Source organism: Cuculus canorus, chromosome 14 (genome assembly GCF_017976375.1).
Source record: "Cuculus canorus isolate bCucCan1 chromosome 14, bCucCan1.pri, whole genome shotgun sequence".
Lineage (NCBI taxonomy): Eukaryota > Metazoa > Chordata > Aves > Cuculiformes > Cuculidae > Cuculus > Cuculus canorus.
Genome location: NC_071414.1, coordinates 5,982,444 through 6,006,581, shown reverse-complemented (window position 1 = coordinate 6,006,581; position 24,138 = coordinate 5,982,444). Strand labels below are relative to the sequence as shown.

Genomic DNA, 24,138 nt, shown 5'->3' with positions numbered 1-24,138 from the left:
ACATCTATGGGAGGTTTTAAACACTGCAAATAATCTGAAGAAAGTATTTTCTGTGTATTCATATTAAAAATACATAGGGTAGTAATCAATTTGAAGGGTTTTTACTAAATGTACCCAGAGTATTTGGTTGTAGAAACAAATATCCAAGTATGTGAAATGCACATTTACAGAAGTGAACAAGATACATACTATTTGCTTACTCCGTTATAAATTGCTATATAGCTTCCCATTCTGTCTGCCCTGTGGCAGAATTTATTCTCTCATCTTCTTGTTGTCCATGTGAAAAATTAGGCGAAAGTTTGTGTATGTCATGTGTTAAGGGAAATGAGGAGCACAACCTTTGGATTTGAAAGAAAGCTAGAAAGCTAAACTAAGGTTTGCATGTGAACGTTCACCAAGTTGTCTCCATGTTGGTCCTTGTCTCCTCTGAAGAATATTAAAGCAACCAATTTCAAGTTTTGTAAAGAAGTTTTGGGTTCTAATCTTACCTCATTTTGCATTTCTTTTTCATTGTCTGTGTACACAGGGGATTCCTGACAATTCTTCATAATGGCCTTTTAAAAGCACATACATAAGATTTTAGAGCTAGAAAGCAAAGGATCGCAGAGATGTTTGAGTTGGAAGGGATCTTTGGAGGTCTTTTTGCCAGACCTCCCAGATTATGTAAGATGTCTCAATTGTTGTCTCTTCTTCTTAAAGACTTTCTATTGAGAAAAAAAAAAAAAAAAAAGAAAAAAAAAGTTGTGCTATTTTCAAGCATTTTCAGTCCCCGCATGACTAAGTATGGGTTCCAGTTGGAGTTGAAATGAAGGAATGGTTCTTGATACTGTAGGCAGCCTGGGCTTGTGGGCATAGGCTCCAGAGGAGACTGAAAACTACGTTCAGATTGAGTTAACCTCACACCAGTTTGAGTAAATTCTGAGCTAAAAGGATTCTGAGTCTGAATGCATCAGAATTATATCCTCTTTTCTCTGAATTACAGCGAAATTATTACCACTGCTGTAAACAGGATGCTAAGTGGGATGGACCCATTGTTGGAAACTCTTTGGTCCTCCTGAGGTGCTTATGGTGAAGCAGCAAGTGTCAGGGAGAAGAAGAGGAGGCAGTGTGCGGGAGAACTACAGGTTTCAAATCTCAGTAGAATTACCACTTGCCTTAATTTTAGATTTCCATTGTCTGTGCTCTAGCGATGTCCTTAAGAGAGAGGATTTGGCAACTATGTGCATACACCTGCGTTTGCAGATACAGTGTGAACATGGCATATGTGTCCAATGACATGTAGATTTTATTGTTCACTGTGCCTTAGATGTTTAGAATCAGCTGATATATAACCCTGCTGGGAGGAGTTGACTGAAACTCTAAATAGTTTATTTAAATTGTCGTGCAAACATATTTTTTGACAAACCCAAAATTTTTATCGCAATGCAACTTTGTGTTTTAACTGAAAAAGAGCTTTCAAAATGAAGATGCTAACCTTGCTTGGGGACAGAAACTGTAGAATTCTCAGCTGATGCAAAATCAACATATCTCTATCAACTGAGTGGAGGTGAAGTGATTTATAGGAGCTGCAGAGCTGATAATTATCATTATCTTTGTGTGAAGAAGATAAAACTGAAGATCTACACAGTAAATTATGACATTACTTGAAAAGTGTTTATTAATCTTGCACTGTTAAACAGAAAGTAGCTTCTAGAATCTAGAATAAGAAAATGTAAGATTTATAACACTTGAAAAGGAAACAGTAACTTTGGCCTTCTCACTAACATTACTTATAGCTTTAAACAGTTACGTCCACGGTTTTGTAGGCTTTTGGAGACGCACAGTTGTTGTCTGTATTTGGATCCAGACGTGCACACTGCTAGCGTTAACTCACATGTCTGTAATTCTTTGAATTGCTTGGGTGATGAAATAGAATTTGTTGGAAGAAAGCCTCTTCTATCAGTATTAATGCCATATTCCAGAATTTAGTTCTTATTAAATTCTTTCTAATACAAAACAAGGAGAATTGTGCCTACAATAATTAAAATCACATTAACTAGCACAGGCTGGTTTTCTCTATTATAGTGTCAAATTCAATCCTCAGTGTGAAAACAAAGCAAAACATAATTTTAGTTAAATGTTTGTTGAATAGGAAAAGAAATATTTTCCTTTGTAGAGTCTTTAGAAACAATTAAACATTAGCTCTGTCAAATACTGAATTATAAGTGAATTTAGTTTAAAGTATGTGAACTATACGTTCTTTGGAATTTGGCTGAAAAGACTCATTATAAAACTAATGCTGTGAAAAAGCACTCCTTTTCAAACTGGATAGAGCACCTGAATACTTTTTGTAAGTGGCTATGCATGTTTTGAAAGCATTCTAGTAGTCTCTAAAAACCTTCTAAAGTACCTTTCAATCAGTAAATTTCATATTCAGCACATCTGTGTTCCTACAAGAATTGCAGTAATAATCAGATTGGTTAACTGTACTTTTTTTTCTTTGAAGATTGATTTTAATGCTTTTATTGATTTGAGGCAGATAAACCCAATTGTCCGTGAAATCTTATTTATTTTGGGACAAAGGGGAATTGAGTCTTGGTAGAAAGAACTTACCTTCCAGGGAGGAAAAGTCATTAGATGTCACTTTCCAGGGCATGGTCAGCATACTTAAAAATTCATAATTTTGGTCAGCTTTACTTGTTGGATATAGAGTTCGGTCTATTAGTGCCTTTTGGATCCAGGACAACAGTTACAAGTATTATTGAATGGCACTGCAGATATGGGGATAGTGTATTAGTTACCTTTCTTCTGTCAGCCCATTCCTCCAAGTGATTTTTACTGGGTAGTAATGATTACTTCAAAGAGTTGCATATAAATATACACAGTAGAAACTCATTAATTTTCAGTAATTTTGGAAATGCACATGAGGAATAGCTGAATTCTGCAAATCTGTGCTGTTGCCCCACGTTGGATTCATTTATATAGAGAATTGTAGATTGTTTCAATTGCAACTCCTCCTAGAATTTGTGAAACCAAGAGAAATGAAGGAGTAGAATGCAGATGGTATGGGGAACAGTCAAAATTGAGAAGTTTGTAAAAGCTGAGAGGCAAAAAATGGGTCAAAGTCAAGTAGCTGAAATGAGAGGAATGTTATTGAAGTTGTGATTATAAACAGAGAAAAGAGTATCTTTCTAGCATTGTTAGCATAGTGCTGTGAAGGGTCTGGAGCATACTCAGCTTTCCCCTTATTTCTATTTTTAAAATCTTTTAATTTTATCTGCTGCGCTGCAGATTTTGTACCTAGTTGTCCATTCAATCTATTTGGGCTACTTTTCAGTGTTACTTGTTTTACTCTTTGGCAAACACTGATCTAGACCAGAATTCTCTGCTGCCCCAAAGACTTTCCCATTGTTGTTACACTGTCTTTTATTACCGTACAGGGCTCTAATGTGAGTCAGAGAGGTTTGGTTTAACTGCGGGGCTTGAACACAGCATTTGTCATTTAATATGTCTATGTAGAAATTATAGGTGGTTTTCATGATATCACACCTTGCTTTTCCGCAGTAAAGTCCTTACTGGGAATGATAAGGAAACATGTTCTTGATCATTCTGGCTAATTACGTTACTTAGCAAAGCAAGGATTATCCTGGTTCTACATAGATAAGTAGACATCTTTAGACTGTCTGGATTCTGATCTGTCTCTGATTTCTGGAGTTCTTAGGAAGTATGGTTGAGTCTCTCTATATAAAGAAATAACTTCTAAAAGCATTTTTATTCTTCATTTAAAAATATAATTAACTGATATGTCACAATTTCATGTTGAATTACAAATTGTAAATCATACCCATTTCAAACACTGATCTGACCATCTATCTGGTGATGCACTGTATCAGAACTAATGTTAGTGCCCTCTAAATGGAGTCATGGAACTACAGACCATTCTGTAGTTCTGTATTTCATTCTTATCACTCAAAACTCAATTTCTTAATAGGACATTTCCTAATTCTGTAGTCTTGATTATTGCAAAGTATTCCAGCAGCCCCATGGAAGTTTTTAATGCTGAATAGAGTAACATTTGAAATGGCTGAAACTGAAAGCAAGGCAGATATCTAACATTTTCCACCCCTGCAAAATGGAGGGGGCAGTTTGCTTGTGCGGGCTGGAATTTCTGAGGATGTTACTATTAGGTCTGAAAATGTAAGCCAAGCCAATTGGAAAACTGAGGATTCCATCAAAGTATTCTATGAGGAAGTAGATTTCCTTGAAGATATTTATAGGAAATTAGATAATTAGTTTTACTTTATGCTTAAGAATCACCGTTTTCACATAAAGATTGTTCCTCGACATAAATTCAGTTGCAATATGCGTTATTACAGCTCTTTCTTTTGGGGAGTTGCCTAAGTTTTAGACACTGAGATTTGTCTGTTTTAGAATCTTTCCTCTGCAGATCACAATATATATATATAAATGTATCTGCTGATTCTAAATTGCAGAGAGATAAATCTGCTCTGCAAGCTACTCTTGAGGAACTGTTTTTCTTGTGATTCATTTTTTTCTGTTTATTATTATGGTGTGTGATCGTACTATTACACTACTTAAAAGAAAAAAAAAAACAACAAAAAACATGGGACTGGAAAGTTGTCCTGAAGTTTAAAAATAATAAAAAAAAAAATTAAAAAAAACCCCCAAACAACCAAGGAACAAGGGCTCATGCAAACTACTGTCCCTGACAAATATTTTTATGTAAAGAATTTTGGCTTAGAGACAAAGTAAGTAGCTTCTTTGATTGTTTGGAAGAATACCTATGTGAAAATTCAAGAGAGGATATTGTAAGTTGTGTATGTATATCAGATCTTGACTAAAACTTGCTTTTCAATCAAAATTGTGGAGTGGGACAGTCTTGTTAAATTGCTGAAACTTGTTTCTGCTCCTTTTGTTCTCAATTGTTTACTCTTCGTGTGCTTGCTCAGTCTGGTAATTGTCATTCTTTTAGCTTGCCTTTCAAGAAATGGAATGAAGCAGGGGTTAGCCGAGTGATCTAAATGGCAGTCCCTTGTTCTTATGGTAGCTGAAATAAAAAAGAAACACCTCAATTGTGGTATCTTTAATAGTGCTGGGATTGAAACGGTTTAGTGATTTATTCACAGATTCCTGCTGTGTTTGGTTTTTAGTCTAATTGCTTGCGATTGAACAAATACTTGTTTTCATTTTCTGGTTTAAATTGTAGCTGCTTGTATAAGAACAAAGCTCTTGCTTGTAGAAAGTTGGCTGTATGGTTCAAGGTGCAGCTTTTTCTCAAATGAAGTCAGTATGCGTTAGTACTGAAGAGGTATTCTTGCTGCCTAATGCACTGTGTTCAGGTTCAGTCTGCAGTGCCATCTGTTTTTCTGTGTTACTGGAAAGATCGAATGAGAGTTGTCTAGAGGCTTTCAATAGTTTGTCTTACATGAGGACTTCGTAATAGTGCTGTAAGAGGTTCCCTTTTAAGTGGCTTCCGCTATGGTGGAAGACCATCACTTACTTACCTCGCCGCAGACTGAGCTCACGGATCCAGCACCTCCAGGAGCTGGGGGTCACAGTCTCAGCCACCACTGAGAAGTTGCCTACCACTGGAAGTTGCATCAAGAAAGAGATTTCTTTTCTCTCATATACTTTTTGCTTTTTTTAATTATTATTTTAATAATTCATAATAGATTTCATGCAAGTTAAAGCTTAATGAGGTAATTCAGACACCTTAGTAAGTTGATGATGGTATATGGATCAATTTGCCTGTAGGTCATTCTATGTCTTGATATTAACCTAAATTTGCAATCTGATCCCTCTTAATTTATATGAAAAGCTTCGTTAGATACCTTTCCAGTTCTGTTTCTTAGTAAATCAGGTTAAAACTGTTCATAGTTTGTTGCTTTCATTTCAGAGTAATAAAGCATTTATAGTGTTTGTTTCCAGTTTCCTTCCTACTCTGAGAAATACAGAGACAAGAGACTGTTCTTCCCACTGCCTGTAAGGCAGAGTGACCTGCTGAAGCTAAGGGAGGCTTTAAATAGTAAGGTTGCTCTGCGACTTTGCTCTTCTCTGCCTCAGTGATTTTATGTGTTAAAACACAGGGTTACAATGCTTTCCTTTGTGAAGAGGATAAATGCTTTAAAGGGTAAAGCGTTAATAAAATCATTTGTGAAAGAATGTAATAGGTTGTTACTTGCAGTAGTCTTTGTCCAGGGGACTGAGATGCATCGCAACTACCGTTAAGCCAGAAGTCTGTGTCTGAGTGATCAAGTTCCATGAATGTAGAACTACATTGCTTAAATTCTGGACCTATCAACATCAGTGGCACCTCATTAGGATGTAACTGCAAAAAAGGCAGGTTACCAAAGAGATGTTTAATTAGGACGCTTTATTGACCCTGCACGTCTCAAGAATTGTCAACACTAGTTCATGTAACATATCTAAGCAGTCCTTCCTTCAGCATTTCTGTTGGCAGGAATTGTCCCTAATCCTCCACAGATGGTCTGCAGCATTTGGAAAAACTTGTAGGAGAGTGAAGATGCAAGGTAAAAAGTTGAGTATTTAGTTCATTTGTTTGTTTTAATGCTGAGCAATCACAACTCTTTGACACAGTTACTGTAGATACTCTCTCCAGAGGTCAATTCCTGTTCTGTTGAGTTTCCTTAAGAATTAGACTGTGTGGTTCATAAAACCTGGAAAATAAAACAAACAAAAAAATCCCAGAAAATTTAAATTGGTTTTCTGACTTATGCAGAGGACAAGAGTTCTTCCTCTGACAGTGACCAAAATCTACCTTTGGTAGCGAGGGACAAACTCCTTCCTTGGTTCTCCAGCACACCTAGGTTGGTCCTTGGAGACCAAGCCTTTCCTGTACTAATCGCAGGAAGGTAAATATATGACTGTTTCATCTGTGTATCCAGGCCTTGTAGCTTAGTAGCTGGTGTTCTGCAGGGACAGAGAATGACCCCTGCTTTGAATTACCATTAGCCTCCCCCCACCCTGCCAGCTATATGGTCTAAAATGAACAAACCTTTTATAGTTTGGCAGGCAGGATTATACAGAAAGAGAAATCACCGTTAATTTCTCTGGAGTCATGGGTTTATACACGTATCTGTGCTATAATCTGCAGTGGGAATAGAAATGGAAGGGTTTGGTAGGTAAATCACTTCGAACAGCTTCGTCTTTTGGTATTTTTCTCTGGTTTGTGACATTGTAGATTTTGAGCACACACAGCTAAAGTTGGTCATTGGCCGCGTATCTACAGGATGGGCACAACTGAATGCTGTGTTTGCTGGGCTGCCAAACAAAAGACAGACTCCTTAGTGGAAAATGAATATGTCTGCATTGACATGTGGCTTTGGAATGGGGCTGTGACTAGTGGAGAGGTGGCCTCGGGTATCAAAGGAGTTGTTTTGGGTTTATTTTCATATTTTCATATTTTAAGGCACTGTTTCAGAGTCAGCACTTTCAAATGACAGTTTGGGAACATATGAGCTTGTGGTGGTGTCTTGGGAATTATGAGAGAGGTTGTGCTTGTTACTTTTGTTTAACTGTGCTTTTAGTCCCTGTAGATTTTCTTCACTCTGGAGCTGCATTTTTTGGCTTTTTCTGTTAGCTCACACGGTTTGTATTGTGAAACTGAAGAAGCAACAAAGCCCATTCTGCTTTTTCTGGATTACCATTCCTGTGTGACTTCCTTTTGTTCTGTCCTCAGCATGACTGTGTAGCAAGGACCGCTCCGCAGTGATATTTACTGGTCCTCTGCAATCTGCACGCGTGTGCAGACATAATGTAGCCTCTGTTTATCCTGGAGCTCTAAACTCAGCTTTAAAACTGCAAGCTGAGATGAATTTTTGACTTTATAAAGCTCTGCCTTTATAAGCCCGTGTGCTCATCTTACAAAACTTTCACCATGTTCACTTCACAGACTTGTTTCCTAAATATTTTCTTTCTTTTTTTCCTTAATGACTGTGTAATTTTTCCTAACTTAATAATATTATAGAGTCACAGACCGTTGACACTGCATAGGGCTTCTGGAGCTTACCTAATCCAAACTTCAATCCTGAACTGAGACTGGATTGCTAAGGGCTTTGTGCAGTTGAATATTGGAAAAGTGTAGAATTCCTCAGCCTCTGAAGCAACCTCTTCCAATGCATATTTGTTCCCTCGGTGTTTCTTACCCATCTCATTTCTGATCAGAACTCCCTGTACTCCAGTTGATGCTCACTCCCTTTTGGTTCCCCTCGCTAAAGAGCCTGTCGCTCTCTTCTCCATAGTCTCTGAGGCACAGGAAGGCTCTCTTGGACAGGTTAAACAAGTTGCTTCATTTCTCTCTGCAGATCCCACGGTCCAGTCCCTTGAGACTCTGACATCCTTCCTTGAATTTACTCCAGTTCATTAACATCTTTCTTCTTTTGGGGGGGAACAGAACTCAGTGCTGTATTGTTGCCATCTGTGAAGTACTACTAAAAATAATATTATTAAGATATCATTTACTTAGGTAGCTAATACAGCTTTGGAACAAAGCATTTTAAGGCTTGTCTTTAACATTTAATGCAGAGAATGTTTCACAATGTAATTTTTGTTAAAATGTATTATTATTTTTTTTTCCTCTGTACATAACAGCTAATCCTTAGTAGAAGAACCAACTAAGTCTTGGACCTCTAGTTACATTTTCTGTTTGGAAAACAAAGTTATGAACATGATCAATTTCAAAATCTTTAGGGAATAAGTAATTTTAATAGCAGTTTTAAAATATTTTAAACATGGGTGTAGGACAGAGGTCTGTGGAGCTGGACAGACACAGTGGATACTTAGTTAAAACCAGATGTCTTCACTGAAGTTATAAATTTTGGTTTGCAAGAGTCAATGGTACAGTTGAATATGGCAGGTGAAATGAGGTTTTAAATTAGTTTGAAATCATTCTTTGTAGGTTCTCTTAGGTTTGATCTCTGTCCTTGTCATAAAATGCCGATGCTTTTGCCTGGAAAGTTTGCCCATGCCAGTTGAAGAATGTGGGCATCTCTGTTCTGGATACATGGCAATCTAGGGAGCAGATGGCAAAATTGTGGGGGCTGGCTTTAATGCAGTGAGCTTAGTGTTGAGAAGAAATTAGACATTGCAGCTTTGTTTTTGCTCTTTCTGTGAAACGGCAATGGAAAGAAAGGATAAAATGGGGTTTATTTAATATCCTTCTTGGTTTTGAGAGTGGTTTTTAACTGCTTACTTCCTTGTGACTCTTCTGCTTTCTAAAACTCAGCCACATATGGTGAATACGAGATAGCTGTTCGCATTTCTCATGCAGTAGCTTATCTGAAAATATCCCCTTGTGCGCTCCCATGTTCTGTGCTGGTACAGCTTAAGACCTTGCTGTCCCCAGGTGCCTTCAGGCGCCTCCTGCTAGGTGTTGGATGAAGATCACATACAGGGCTGAGAATTGTGGCAGCTGAGAAGCCAGGATGAGCGTGCTGCTGACAACTCGGCCACGTGAGCGGCGACTGCTGACAAAGTGACACAAAGGAAATCTCTTATGCACCAGCAAATGCCGAGCTTTCTTTGGTGATATCCACAGATGTAGAATAGCAGGCAAAATGATGATTCTATCCAAGAATTATGCAGAAGGAAGTTGCAATCTGAGAGTATACGTTCAATTACATTAACTGTCTTAAAGGATGAGGTAGCTAACATGCTTTGAAGCCTATGACCTTTTGTCTTGAGACATTTCTCTCCAGTGATGTAGCCTTTTTCTTTGTGATTTGGAGATAGAACAGAGCAAGTGATAATGTCTGCACAGTGACTGTACAGTACTGTGAGGTATTTGCCGCTTCTTCTGGCCTCGGACCGGCCAGCTTCCTAGAAGTGTATTTTGCTTGACTTTAGGTATCAAACATGTTTCCATTAATCAAGATAATCCTTTCTGTCCTCTTCTGCTGTGATAATATGCAGGCAACCCTTGTGCTGCAGGCTTGAGTGGAGCAGCTTTCAGCGTGACAGGACCTCAGTTCTGTCCCTGCCAACTCCCTGCTATGTGGACATTGGAAATTCACTTCAGAGATTTTCCGTTAAAGTTGGTTGATATATATAATATAGTAGTTGTATTAATTTTATCCGTTGCTGCAAGGTGTAATTAGTTTTTATAGAGCAATTCATTTTTCTTTATTGAAATATGGAACAACACTTGAGATGTGATTGTTAACTGAGAAACTTATTGTGCAGCCTTCTTACTTCTTTACGCAAAGTTTCATTACAGTCTGAGGCGGTCTAGATTTAAAATGTTTTGGAAAATACTTTTAGGGAAGCTGTTGTGATATAATGTCATCTGCTTTGTGTGCCTTCACATGATGTTCCATTGTCTTCCATTTGTATTTCTTCTTTCCCTTAAACATTTTCTTAGCTTACCTTGAACCTTTAAAACAGAGGCACTTTGCAAAGTTATTTCTCATAGAATAGAAAGTTATTTCTCATAGAATCTGTGTTTACAAAAGCAGAGAACTCCCAAAGAGTAAGGCTAATAGTTTATACAAACAAAAGCTCACATTTTTTCCCTTTTTCTTCATCCCTTTTTTCCTTTTTTTTTTCTTTGTTCCTTTTTTTGTTTTCTCTATTCCCTTATAGAAAGGAATATCAGAGCTTATTAGAGTGGGTTATTTACTTGCACAGTTGGGAATAGCTATCTTTATGGAAATTCTACTTAATATTATTTTAAAATATTGCTGTATTTTATTATCACAATAAGTTTATACAGCCTTTAAAATGGTCTCCAGTAAAGCCTTCTTTAAAGGATATCTTTTTAGGTTGACACTGCTAGCAGGGATAAATCACATTAAAGTATCTTGTTAATAAGCATATGAAAATTGTTTGTAGCAAATTGAGGTAGGAGAGGTTCCCTGGAAACTTTAAAGAAAGACGGAGAGTGTTTCTTGGACAGAGTGAGAAAGAGTTAGAGCTAAAAGCAGGTGGTGTTCTCAAATAAGTGAAGACCTTAACTCATAACCGTATGCATGATTACTATATTTGATGAGTTTTGAGAATAGTCTTGTAGAGGTTTGAACATAATTGACAAACCTCTTCAGCACTATTTTCTGCTTACAGAAGCCTCCTCTGCTGAGATGTACGCAGGAGCTTTGCTTGATCTCAGATTCTGGAAGAGTTCTCCTTTAACAGTGTGTTCATCTTTGAAGAGTAAACAAGAAACGAAAGGCGCATTCCTAATGGTTTTCTTTTGGCCAACTTTTTACGCAGCGCTACAGCTTCTGTTGCTGCCAGCAGGGATGAAGGTGCCCGGCACGTGCAGAATTCTGAACTGGTTTAGTGTAAGGAAGCAAAGAGGAATTAGGAAAGAACTGTCTTAAAATTTTCGGCTTTGGGCCTGCTTGGGTGCGAGAAAAGTGCAAGTCCTTTCATGTCAGTTGCATTTCTCTAACTTTATAGCACAGTCGTATGTTTTGAACGAAAACCCTTGAGTCTGACATGGAGGCACAGTGCCCAGGAGTTCTCAGAGACAGCTGATGGATTAGTCTGGGTCTGAAGGAAAAGAGCAATATTCAATCTGTAACTGAAGCTGTGGGAATAAGGAAGGTTTTGGTTATTAGGAAGGAGGTTGACAAGAGAAGAGAAGAGAACACTTGAAAGTGCTGGTCAAAAATTAAATGAACTAATGACTAAGTGTTGGTGAAAGGAAAAGAGGAAGAATAACTGGAGCACAACTTGTGCTCCAACTAGCTTGATGTCTTGTCTCCATTGCTAGTAAGGTTAAAAATCCCATTAACTTAATGAAATGAAGCATTCTACCCTAGGATTAGAAGGAAGAAAGAACATCACAAGTGGTCAATTAAATAAAGCAAGTTGCCATTCATTGCGTGGGCATTTAGATCTATCTCACTTCTATAAATGTTGATAATTTTGATCAAAGGCTTAATAAAAAAATATTTAGACAATTATTTCCTGATTCAAAAGTATTCTCTAGTGTTAGGAAACTATTAAACAGAATCGTTAAAGCATGCTTAACTGCATTGTGTTAATTATCCAATGATAAATTGTTTTACCTTTCTTCATTAACAGCATTTCAGCAGTGGAAGAGTAATAATGTTCTTTAGGCAATTATTTTCAGCAAACCTGGTCTTTTGAAGTGGCCAGCTGCTATTTGATCCTTAAATCCATTTTGTGAACTTGTTCAGCTATATGAATTTTAAATTATTATATTAACTAAGAAGTTGGCTTGTTGTATTGTTCTGTGGTGACTTAATTCCATTTCTGTCTGACTGCACAGAATGATGGAAGTATGCAGATATCAATTATACTGCAAGCAGGAAACAAAGAACTGGAACTTGACGTTCCCAGTGTGTTAATTCCGAGAATATTCATTGTATGACCTCAGATGGGACTCTTACCCTTTTGGTGTTTAACTTTTTCTATAGAATAAGGTTAATACAGATTTGGATCTACTACTTCTACTTGGGTAGCGTTTGGAATGGGGTAATATTAATGCCTTGTTCAGAAAAGTAGGAAAAGCATACTCCAAGAGGAGAAACTGGAAAACTTTTCACAGCTGAGAAAAAACTTCAGGACACCCACAAAAAAATTCTTCTGTCACATTTTCTTTCTCATTCTTCTGTCACTTCTCCTTCAAACTCTCTTACTGTCTTTCCTCTGTGTATCTAGGAAGAAAAGTAGGAGGCATTTTGGCCTCATTTATAAAAGTAATAATGTTCTGCTTGGTACTAGTTTGGATGTGTTTATAAGCCTTTCTCTGAAAATGATTAGAACTTTTTGCACTTTTAAAATGTCTATTTTTGTCATTGCTCATGTCACAAATTTTAAAAAATGTGGGCGTCTTTTTGAGTCTGTGGGACACAATCTGCCTCTCGTGGCTGATGTAATAGCTACGAAGGGAATCCACATGATGGTGTTGAGACTTTTTTTCAGCTACTGAAATACGTAGGATACAAGTAATAGCGAGTTTTCAGGAAAAAATCATGCAAATATACCATGTGAGGCGATTGAGGCAGTGAATAAGTTTTCTGTGATGAAGGCTTAAAGGCCAGTGTTTTTCTTCCTTCTCTGGAACCTATTACATTTTTTTTGTGAAGGTTACTATTTCTGCTATTGTTCTCAGAGAGGCAAAACCACACAGTTCATAGCAGATGAAATGAAAATGAAAAATTCTTGGATCCCATGTGCCACACTCTGCTTCAGACCTCGAACACTGGCAGATGCTTAGCCAACAGTGAAATTTTACTGGTACAGTTTCTGAATCCATTGTGATCCTCAGTTCATGAGGTTCATAAACCGGAAGCCACATTTAGTAATTTTGGAATTTGTTTGGCTGCTTTTTCAACTGATGTACAGTACCTTTAAGAAAAAAAAAAAACCTCCCGATTTTTCTTCACTGTCAACTGGAAATTCTTCACTGTCAACTGTGATTCTGAAGCCTCGTCAGTACAGGGAAGAGGTGCTCTCAGTGTCTCAGTACCAACACTCACTGGAAAATAAGGGGTTAACCCTTCGCAATCAGTGAATGATGTGAGACTAAGGCTGTTAGAAAGCTCCCTTGTAGCTCCTGGGCTTTTCATCTGTTCTTCGTGTTATGCTATTTTCTTAATGGGATGTTATTTTCATAATAGATTTAAACAGTTCTGGGATTTGTAAGAAGTTCCTGGCGTAACGAAATCTCAAGATAGCCTGGAAATAAAAATATGTATTTTTAAGTAGATAAAAATACATGATCTAAATATTTGGCCCGCTGTTTGATGTTGTTGTTGTGTTTACCATTTTGACTGTGTTAAACTGAAAACACTTTGTATAGCATTTATATACTAAAAGTTTAAAAAAAAAAAAAAAGCCGGTGTTTTCTGTGCGGTAAAGCACATCACAGAATATCTATGAGTACTATATGGTCCTGTAACATGAATCATCATCAAAACTGTTATGAAATAGCTATTTCACATCATCCTAAACACATCTAATTTTCAATGCAGTGCATGGAGTAGCTACACTGAAAGGAAAACTCAATATTTGGAGAGAAAATTTAAAAAAAAAAAAAGAAATTGGAAAAAAAAACCCCATAAATGGAAAATGAGATTACTTTGTTACACCAAACAGACTGCCCAAATATGCTTTGATTTTTGGCCCAAATCAAAACCAACATACTTGTCACCAACTTTATTTAATGTAACAAAGCGTACATGCTGTGGTAGTACTTAATTTAAAAATTGCATTTTATTTATTGCCTTTTTTAAAAGGCAGAGTTGATCTAGAAGTAGATGTACTTTTTCACTAATATTAAAATTACCAAAAAAATACAGCAATTAAATAAGCTTTTTATTCATTCCTTGAAAACTTGTATTGTGCCAAAGTTGAATTATTGAATTTTCTCATTTCAAAAATAGTCTTTGCATAAAATAATGAACAGCATTTGATTCTCTAAATCACAAGCTTATTTCCAATTGTTAATGATGAAAAGAAGTACAGGCTTTTAAGAGACCCGTTTATTAATGAACAGATTGGTACATGGTGTAATACTTTTTTTTTTCAAAAAAACCAACACCATTAAAAAAAAGACTGTTTCTAATATTGTATGCACCATTGTAATATTTTGATCTAGTTGTGCTAGGTTATTTAGGGGCACAAAGTAAATGCGAAGTGCTTTGATTTCTCTTGAAGTTCCAAGTGATTACTGTGTTTTGTCTATTATGAGTGGCAGTTCTAATGGCCACATACGCTGTAGTAGTATTAAGGAATCATTAGAAAATGCAAGAAAGAAGCACATAACTTAAGTTCAGTGTACTAATCACCTTCAAATTTGGAGTGTTTTAGCATTGGCTTCATTAAGCCATTAAAATTCATTCTGAATCCACCCTCCCCACCTCCTATAGATTTGACTTTGCTAACTCAAAAGAAGTGGTCATTGATTTAAAAAAATAACCCCAAAACTCTTTTTTTCCACTTCTCAGCTTTTTCCTTCTTCCCCTCACTTCTCTTCTCCAAGACGTACCATGTTTTAATGCCTTGCACTACCCGGCAGTTACAACTTACGCTCCTCTTACCACTTCTTTAGTCACGTCCAGGTAAAGAATTGCTGCATGTGAACGTGAGAAAGCTTATATTGGTTGAATAGTGAATCCACAGTTTATTAGCCACATCTAACTTGCGGCACGTGCAATAAATGTCTGTATGTCAGCAGCAAGTACAGCATATCCCGTTTATAGCTTTGGATTTACTATGCATGGGCTGTCTATATCGACTGAGACTATACAGCTTTGAAACTTGACCAACCTTTTGCAAGCCATAAATACCATATTCAGAAAGTTAGATGGGGATCCTATTAGTTCTGCATAGATTATTAAAACAATAGATGAGAAAACAATTGAAGTCAGTTGTTAGTGGTTGTACTACTCTGTGGTATAAGTGGGTCAATATGAGAAGTCTTAGTGAAATCCTTTGAAACAAAAGAAATTACTTAATGAGTTACTATTTAGGTCAATTACTCAAAATAAACCGTTCATAGAAGTCCCTCGAGACAGGCAAGTCAAAGAGTATCTGGAATTTTAGAATCAAATTGAATCTCATCCTTATTCTTGCTTAACCAAAGCTATCACATTTTACCTTTCCAGGAATTCATTGCATAAAGATTTGACTATCTAAAAGGCAAAGTGTTTAGCATCAAATTGAAACAGTATTTTATCTGTTTCAGATAAGTATGAAAAGAATGTGAAATAAGTTTTCTAGGTTACAACTTCATTTCATAGTAATTTAAGCTATGTATGGTGATGCCGTTTGAATTTTAAGAGTGATTTTTAAGAACTGCTTTTTGCCTGCCTGTTTTGTTCATAGAAATCCCTAAAGCAGAGATGAGGATAAGAGAAGAATCTGAGAGCATTTTGTTGCATTTAGGTAGATGTATTTAGTCTCAGATGCTTGAGATTTGTCCTGAAGTAAGGGAAAGATCAGAAAAGGAGTTAGAAGTACTTTAATAAACATGAACAACCCATCCAATATAAAAAAAACCAAAACAATATTTTTCAAATAATAATGTTTTTAAGCATCTCTTAAAATTTAGTAAAGTTCAAGAATTTTTTTTTTATGGTGTGGCATTGTAAAGATCAAGTTATTCACCATATTATTATGATATCTGGTTCTCGTAACAAGATTTCCCTTAAGAAAGGTCAAAGTAAAGCTGTCGGGACATGTTTGTCATATTCCTACATTTATGTTCTTGTTTTACCTGTTGGACTTGTCATAGAAATGACAGTGCAGATGTTGCACCTTACGTTCTGCACCTGAGGGTGACCGAGGAATATCTCTTGACATTATCAACAGAAGAGCAATTGTCTTACCGTTTCCATTTATTTTTGTATTTGTAAGGTAATTGTACAAAACTCTACAAAAGAATGTTTAGTGAGGGAAGAGTTTCAAAAAATCTTGTCTGCCTGAGAAGATGCTTTAATAAGCTAATATCATGGAAATACACCCAAGTTCTGTCTCAGGCATAGTAAATGCTCCTTTTACTATAGTAACAGTGAATTAAATGTTCTTTCAGAAGGAACACAAATCAGACCAGACAGCTTGAAGTTTAGCAATTGTGAAAACAAAAAGCTGTTTGTTTGTCTGAACTGATAGACAATACCTTCAAATGGAATAATAGGCTTTTGTATTGAACAGTAGCGTGAAGACATCCAGAGCGTGATTGCCAGGTTTTGCTCAGTACTGTGCTGTATTTATCTGGTTTTCTGTTTTATAATTGTGATATATTGATATATGAATTTGATGAGCGAGTATTGAGCTGGGATCAAAGAGCCAGGAATTGTTAATCTAAACAATCATATATCTCCTCGGTCTTCAAGCAAGTGTTTTGCCACCAGTGTTAACATGCTTTACAGTTAACACGTTTTACAGTTCAATAAATACTACAGGACCAAAGAATTGAACTGAATAATTCAGGTATAGAGAAATTCAGAGAAGTATGAGAAACGGGAGTCTATATGGAGTCTTTTTTTTCAGTCTAAAAGTCTAAAACTAACCCTCTTAGTTTTAAATGCTGAATGTCTTCTGATACTTCTGGGTTTATTTTTTCCTGTGTGTTGTTTTGTGGGGTTTTTTTTGTTTGTGGGGTTTTTGTTTTTTTTTTAAACCGCTGAAATATACCACCATTGTTAAAAATAAGAGAAAAAGGAAGAAAAAGTAAGCATGTTTACACTTATTGTCGCTTACAGATTGCAGAGTACCTGTGGGTGGCTTAAAGCAGTTGTTTCTCATGGTTACCTAACTTTCTTCTTTAGAATATAGTAAAAAAAAAAAAACAAAACCCCTCACTACAAGTAAATATCAGCGTTTAAATGAAGCCAAGAAGCCTTTTCTCAAGTTCACTAGCGCCTCTAGTCAAGTACCTTTATGCTCTCCTAGGGACTTAATCTATTCCAACCGAACCCCTGGTAATTTAGCCAATACTTATGCCACTGTTATGACCTCCTCTCCTTTGGGTGCAAACAATTACAATGATGAAAGACGTGACTGCCTGCTGTTTTTTTTTGTCATCTCTTGATGGAGTTTGTTACCTTGGTAGAAGGAATTGTACTGCTGAAGTTCTTTGGTAGATGAAGACTCTGCCCAGGAGTGGCTGTAGCAGGTGTGCAAGACCTGTCCCGTTGTGCTGGGTGGGCTTTCGAGTAGGCATCTCGCCTGAGAGGGGACAATGGGGAAGAAAATGTCTTCAACTGTCACAGCTAAATTTGCTAGAATTATTTCTTCACCTCCTTAGCCATCTATTGAAGAACAGAGGTTTTGTTCCAATTCTTTCTTGTCAGCAAATCTGGGTATTTTTTGTGTGGAAAGATTTCATTTCCAGCAAAAGGCTTTGTCATGAGGATTTCTCAGGACTAGTATGGACCGGGGCACAGGGTGCCGCCAGAGAAAGACAAACATACAAATACCAACTTGAAACAATTAGTACCCCGGTGGTTAGGGTGCTCACACTTAGTGTATTTCTTGCTTCCCACAGTATCTTTCATTTTGCAGTGTAGTCATGCCAACTGTGCATACATTAAAGTACGTCTGCCACAGTACGGGTGTCCTAATTAGGTAGACTCTTTCTGGTCCAGTAAGCAAGAAGATATTTGCAGTTTTGAAGAGCTTCAGCTACTGAGGTGGATAAACTGGTCATCTTGGGGGATTGTGAAGAGAATCTAGTCGTGTTTTGTGGTGCAGAAGAGCAGCCTATTCCCAAAGCGTGTTTAGAGAATCATAAAAATGTGGAAATGTCAGGGCTGGAAAGGAACTCTGGAGATACCTGCTCCAACTTCTTATTGAGAAAGGGGTCTTGGATTATTTTATATCACGGGACAATAAAATCAATTGCTGCTGCTTGTGAACACATTGATAAAGGAGAATGTACACCTTTGTAATGTATTAATGCTGAATAGGGTAATCTCCTCTATGCGACTCTCCTGTATGCTTCGTTGTTAATTGCAAGCCCTCCTGCAGGAAGAACAGATATAATTAAAGCTGGTTTCAGACTACTTTTCTTTGTATTGTTCCATAACATGAACAGTTCCATGTTATCAGTGCTCATTCAAAAATCAAACGATAACAGTGTTTTTGTTTTATTGTTTTTTAAAACTCCTCAATGAGATGATAATTTTGATCAAATGCAATTCTCTTACAGCATTTGATTTCCTTCCGCCCGCCCCCCCCTTCAGGTCAATTATTTCCATTTCTAAGGATGCATCACGTGGCTTTTCTCTTTCTTCTCGATCTGTGCCACGTTGTTCAAGGATAAGTCAGGGCAAGTGGAATAAAACAAAAGGTAGTAGCAACATTGCTCACTCTTTTGTTATCCTTTTCTCTTTTTAGGTGATAGTGACTGACCTCAAATATAAGAGTGGCTTTCCTGAAAACGTTCTACCTGACTCAGAAGAATGGATATAAAAGATAGAAGACATCGTTCTTTGACGAGGGGCCGGTGTGGAAAGGAATGTCGTTACACAAGTTCTTCACTGGACAGTGAAGACTGCAGAGTACCAACTCAGAAGTCTTACAGCTCAAGTGAGACGCTGAAGGCATATGATCATGATACCAGGATGCACTATGGAAATAGAGTTTCTGACCTAGTTCACAGGGAGTCGGATGAGTTTCCCAGGCAAGGTAGGTTTCAAGTCAGAACTGTTTTCTTCTACAGTAGTTCTCAGTAGACGATCTCTCTTGCTTGTTAAATATACTGGTGTTATAAGGGGTTTTAATGAAAGAAATGTAGGAGAATGGATGCCATGTTACTGTTATGTCAGCTGTGTTGCGTTAAATCAGGAAGTTGTTTCTCTTCTCAGATTTCTGATACCATTGGAATTAACTGTTTGCAAATAAGGCAAACCAGGATCCACTGTTCAAAATAACTGATAAACATAAATGCTAGTGACCCTTCACCAGATGTTGCATTTGTCACGGATTTAAGGGTTGGTCAGTAATTGTAACTTTATGTTCTGTTTCGTAGATTCATTTTAGGAATAGTAAAAGCATTTTCTTTTAAATTTGTCTGTCTTTAACAGAGTACTTGTACTGAAAAGGTAACTAAAAGACTCTTATGGTAACACCTCATACAGCCAATATATATTCATTATTAATCAGGTGCCTCGGAATTCCTTTCCTATTCTTAACTGCTGTGTAAATGAAATGTGGGAAAGGGAATGCTGTTTCCTCTAACTCGCTTTTGCTCACCCTCACTGCTTACCCTTCACCTTATAAATACTGGAAGGAGGAAACCCATCTCATTACTTCTGTGCTTGCCTATAATGCATAGAGATCTTGGAACTAATATTTGAAATAATCTCCCTGGGTGAACTTGTGAGCAAGGTGAAGTTATCACTTATTTTATAAAATATTCTTCACTTTAAATACTTGTTATGTCCAATGAATTAACAGTCTAAATGTTTTAATTTTAAAAAATTGCCTTTGTGCTGTACGCACACATAGTTTTGCTCTAAGGCATGTATTTACTTGTCTCAGTACATCGTAAGTCTCTGTGTTGAAACCATTAGTGAACTCTGCTTCGTAGGAAATGTATTTAATCATTTAGTTAACTTGACCAAAGAGCCTGATTAAATTGTCACTCAGTCAACAATAACATACGGTTTTTAAAATAAATTGCATGGTTTATTTTCAGTTGAAGAACCAGATATGGTTTATGTCAGGCAAGATAAAGGCAGTTTTGAGGCATATATTTATAGCCCTTTGTGCCCCTCTGAATGGAAGGTAAATTATCTAGTACATATTTAGTTGCTGAAACTCTACTGATTTATTGATTGGGTTTTCAATGGCATATGACCATTCTTTACTACTCATTTCTAATATTGTGACTTGGGAAGTCTGAAGTTATCACACTTCTCTGTGGAGATGATTGAACGGAAAGTCTTTTTTTTATATACTTGATCCCATGACATGCCACTTGTTTAAAGCATTCTGCCAGCAGTCAGCATCTGTCTTCACCTTTAAATCAAAATATTTATTAATTAGCAATGCTAATTAAACCCTTCTCTAATCCCTTGTTTCTCTCGCATTTGTGTACAGACTTTTAGAAGTGTTTGCATTGTGCTTGGTCTATCAAATACAGAGCTCTTTTTTCTGAGGTAATCTCTGTTCTTGTAGGGTCTTTCTCTGCGTGTAGGTATTTACCTAGAGATAGCTCATCAAACTGCAACTAGATCACACGAGCGACTGGAACGATATTCTCTGTGGTTTGTTCAGCTTTTGTGTACAGGATACATCTAAATATTACTTTTCCCTATCTGGATGACTGATGCTTCTGCTCAAGTGCCTCATTTTAGTTTCCAGGTCATTATTTTGCATTTTGTGAGAGTGTTCTTTTTCTCTTGATTACTGATTTGACAACTGTTCATCCTCCTCCTGTGCTTAATGTGTTCTTATCTGCCCTCTTTATGAAGGGGAGTGCAAATTGTAACTGAATTGAGGTGCTCAGTTTGTTTTTTTTCCCCCCCTTGCCTACTCTGTGTTGTTTATGTAAGAATGAATAAAGATTATTTTAGAGACCCAAAGTAACGTGTTTTGGGGTTTTTTTTGTTAAATAATATGTGCAGTAACTCCTTATTTTCCTGCTTCTATTAAGTTTAGGAAGCGGATTTCGTTAGAAAACGAGTCTGCGTGTTGATTCTTCATATTTGAAATCTCTGCATGTTTCTGATTGTATAGTTCCTCTGGTGACAGGAAATTTGAGATAATGTGGCAGGTAGATCTAGACTAAGTACATGTTTTCACTTTCTATATTAATATTATATGGATAAAAATAATGCTCATATAGTAGGAAATACTGTTCACGACATCTTCTGCGTGCATTTTCCAGCTGCAGACATCTAGGAATTTATACATGTAAATTTATTCTAAGTTTGAGTGGGTGTTTTGATGGGATTAAATTCCCTAGGAAATAAATATGCTTAAAATAAATAGTCTTTAGAGAATTGTTTGTTCTTCTATTATAAAAAATCTTGACATTTTTTAAGCAATTGTTGGTATTTTCCTCAATATTTAGTCTCTTCTGTTAGTAAAGCTATATGCATGTGACTTATTGAAAAGTATCTGCTTTAACGATGGCACTGGAAGTGCTCAAAGCAGTTGTTTGTAGCTGCTGCCTGATCCTACCTTAATTGGTTTAGAAAATCTGTTAAGCGTAATGCCAAGTTGTACTACTTCCATTTTTATTTATGAAGATTGGACAGTGAAATACTAATAAAAACTACATTCAGATGTCTGAAACAGATCATCTTGGTTTGTTTTAGTATTTTGTTGTCCTTCTGTTCTGACTTGTCTCATTCTTCATGAAAAAAAGCAGATCTCAGGAGTATAAATACCTCCCTAAGCTACTATGAATAAAGCATTTGATCAGAAAATGAAATGTTGGTAGACGTTTAGCTCTGAGAATATAATTTAAAAACTTGGTCATCATTTACATGCTTAGAAATAAGTTTTTTGTGCTAATTATGGACAAATGCACCTAGTAAAGAAAGTTCCTCTTTGTCGTAGGTGCTGCGTTGTAGTGTGATGTTTGAAAGTTTTGGTATAAAGGCATGAAGAGGGACGTGACTGTGTGTCACCTGAAGCACCTTAGCGCGTAGCATTACTTCTGATGTGCTTTTCCTAAGATGTTTACCTGTAATTTTTCTAAATAATAAAATTTCCCTTCTGTAGTCTGTTTTTAACATATCAGTACTAATACTTGTGCAAAGTAATGCCGGGTAGGTTCGGTGTTTTGTTTCAAGCTTAATTTCTGATGATATTCAAAACAAGTGTTAAAAATTGTTCCTAAAATGGAAGGTTGAATGCATCCCTGAGCTATTAATTTGTCTTAGTTTTTCCCTAATATAGATAGAAAGGTGGCTGTAATTCAATACCTGTTCTTGGCTATTCATTAGTCAGTCAGTCTGAAAAATGCAGTCCTTCAGTGGATCCAAGAGAACATTCAAACATTACAAGTTTTATTTAAAGTTGAGGGATCCTTTTTGAATGCTGTATTTTAAGATTAATAGAAACTTTTCTACGTTCTGCTAGGATATGTCAAAAGCTTGACAGTAGTTCTGATGTTTCTGGATATTAGGAATATTTTATAATCTCATAGTAATATGTGGATTTCTATATATGTCATATATTTTCCTACCAAAGAGAACCAATTATTAACGTTTATATATTTTTTATTTTTTTTTTAAGAAAATGCTTTCCTTCTGACTACTTCTGCTGACACAGCATGGTGACAGTAGCTATCCTTTAAGGCAAAAAAAACCCCCAGGATTTTGGAAAACCACTATTTAAAGAGATTGCTCTGAAAGGCAACTTCTCTTCGAGTGTACTTTGTAACCGAATTGTGCTTAAAAGTACACTTTACTGAGTTGTTAAGAATTTTAAACTGAGTTTCCAAAGGATGATTGCAAATGGTACTATTCCAGACTTCCTCACTTGACATTCATAGCTCGTGGATTTTGTATTTCTGCCTGAGCCAAATGCCAGGCTTCAGCTGATGCAAAATTTATTAGCCAATAGTTATAGTGAATTGACTACTTTCTCATTCTCAGGTCAGGTGTAGTTTAGCAGTAAATCTCTGCTGTGAAATGTTAGAACAACTAAAAAAAAAAAAGTCTAAAAACACAATCATATTAAACTGAACCCACAGAATTCTGAAATATTTTGACTTTTTTTTACCAGAATTGAATTGCTTTGAATATATCACAGTATCTCTTTTTGTATGGCAAGATAATGTCAGTAAAGAACAACAGTTAATATCTTTCTATGTGTCAGCTCAAGTTTCATTTTTTCTTTTATACTCGAGCTTTTTGTGTCCTCTGTAACACTATAGCTACGTTAACAGGAGTTATGATGACTATAATTCTAATAAGTCCCTCGTAATGTTCCTTGAGCGTGTCCTTTTTTTTTTTAATTAACATGAAATAAAAAAAAAAAGTTATTGTAGTGAAATTCTCAGAGAAGGGCACTTTTGAAGTATATCGCACTCCATTTTCTTTCTCATGAAGTTGTGTTACTAGAGTGTACTACTCATCATCTCTTGGATATTTCATACTGCGTCTTTTCTCCATGTATACAAATAGCTTTCTTGAAGAAAGAAGAACAATGTCAATAAAAAAATGCTCAAAAAACCAAACCCGAAGCAAGCCAAAGCAGCTTGATGAATCTACTTTTTATTTTTCACAGCCTGCTCTAGGGCAGCTCTGATTGCTGAAGAGAACGAATGTTGTTTTCTGTTCTTGGTGTTATTCACATCATAAATCTGTCACCAAATAATTTACTGGGACACATTCAAAGAACCGCACTATAGTAAGAATATTTCATGAGAGTGATTAAGCTTCTTCAGATTTGAAGTTACTGTGGTCGGATATTCTGTGGTCAGCAACAACTAGAGTGCTGCTGAATAGAGAGGATAGTTCCTATCACAGGTTCTTACACAAACTGGACTGTCTCATTGCTTAAATCCCCAGTGACACCAAGATGAGATTTTGATCATGGTGTCATCAAACATGAGTCGTAGTCAACTTCTAGGCTTAAATTAGTGTATCCCTTCCAGATCCAAGTGAGCTTTCGCTATTTCTTTCCAGAACCTGTGACCTTTAGAAAATTAAATGTTCTATATATAGATTTGGATTAAAGACA

At 36.5% G+C, this 24,138-nt stretch overlaps 1 protein-coding gene across 17 annotated transcripts in view; it reads left to right on the top strand.

Annotated features, from left to right (window-relative positions):
* The window catches only part of TENM2 (teneurin transmembrane protein 2), a 961,638-nt gene that overhangs the window by 425,482 nt on the left and 512,018 nt on the right, over positions 1 to 24,138 (top strand). For all 17 annotated transcript variants that reach the window (XM_054079360.1, XM_054079361.1, XM_054079368.1 and 14 more), the window contains one exon: positions 18,832 to 19,122. In XM_054079360.1, coding sequence (XP_053935335.1) covers positions 18,897 to 19,122 — 226 coding nt within the window. In that variant the 5' untranslated portion in view covers positions 18,832 to 18,896. The remainder of the gene's footprint in view (positions 1 to 18,831; positions 19,123 to 24,138) is intronic.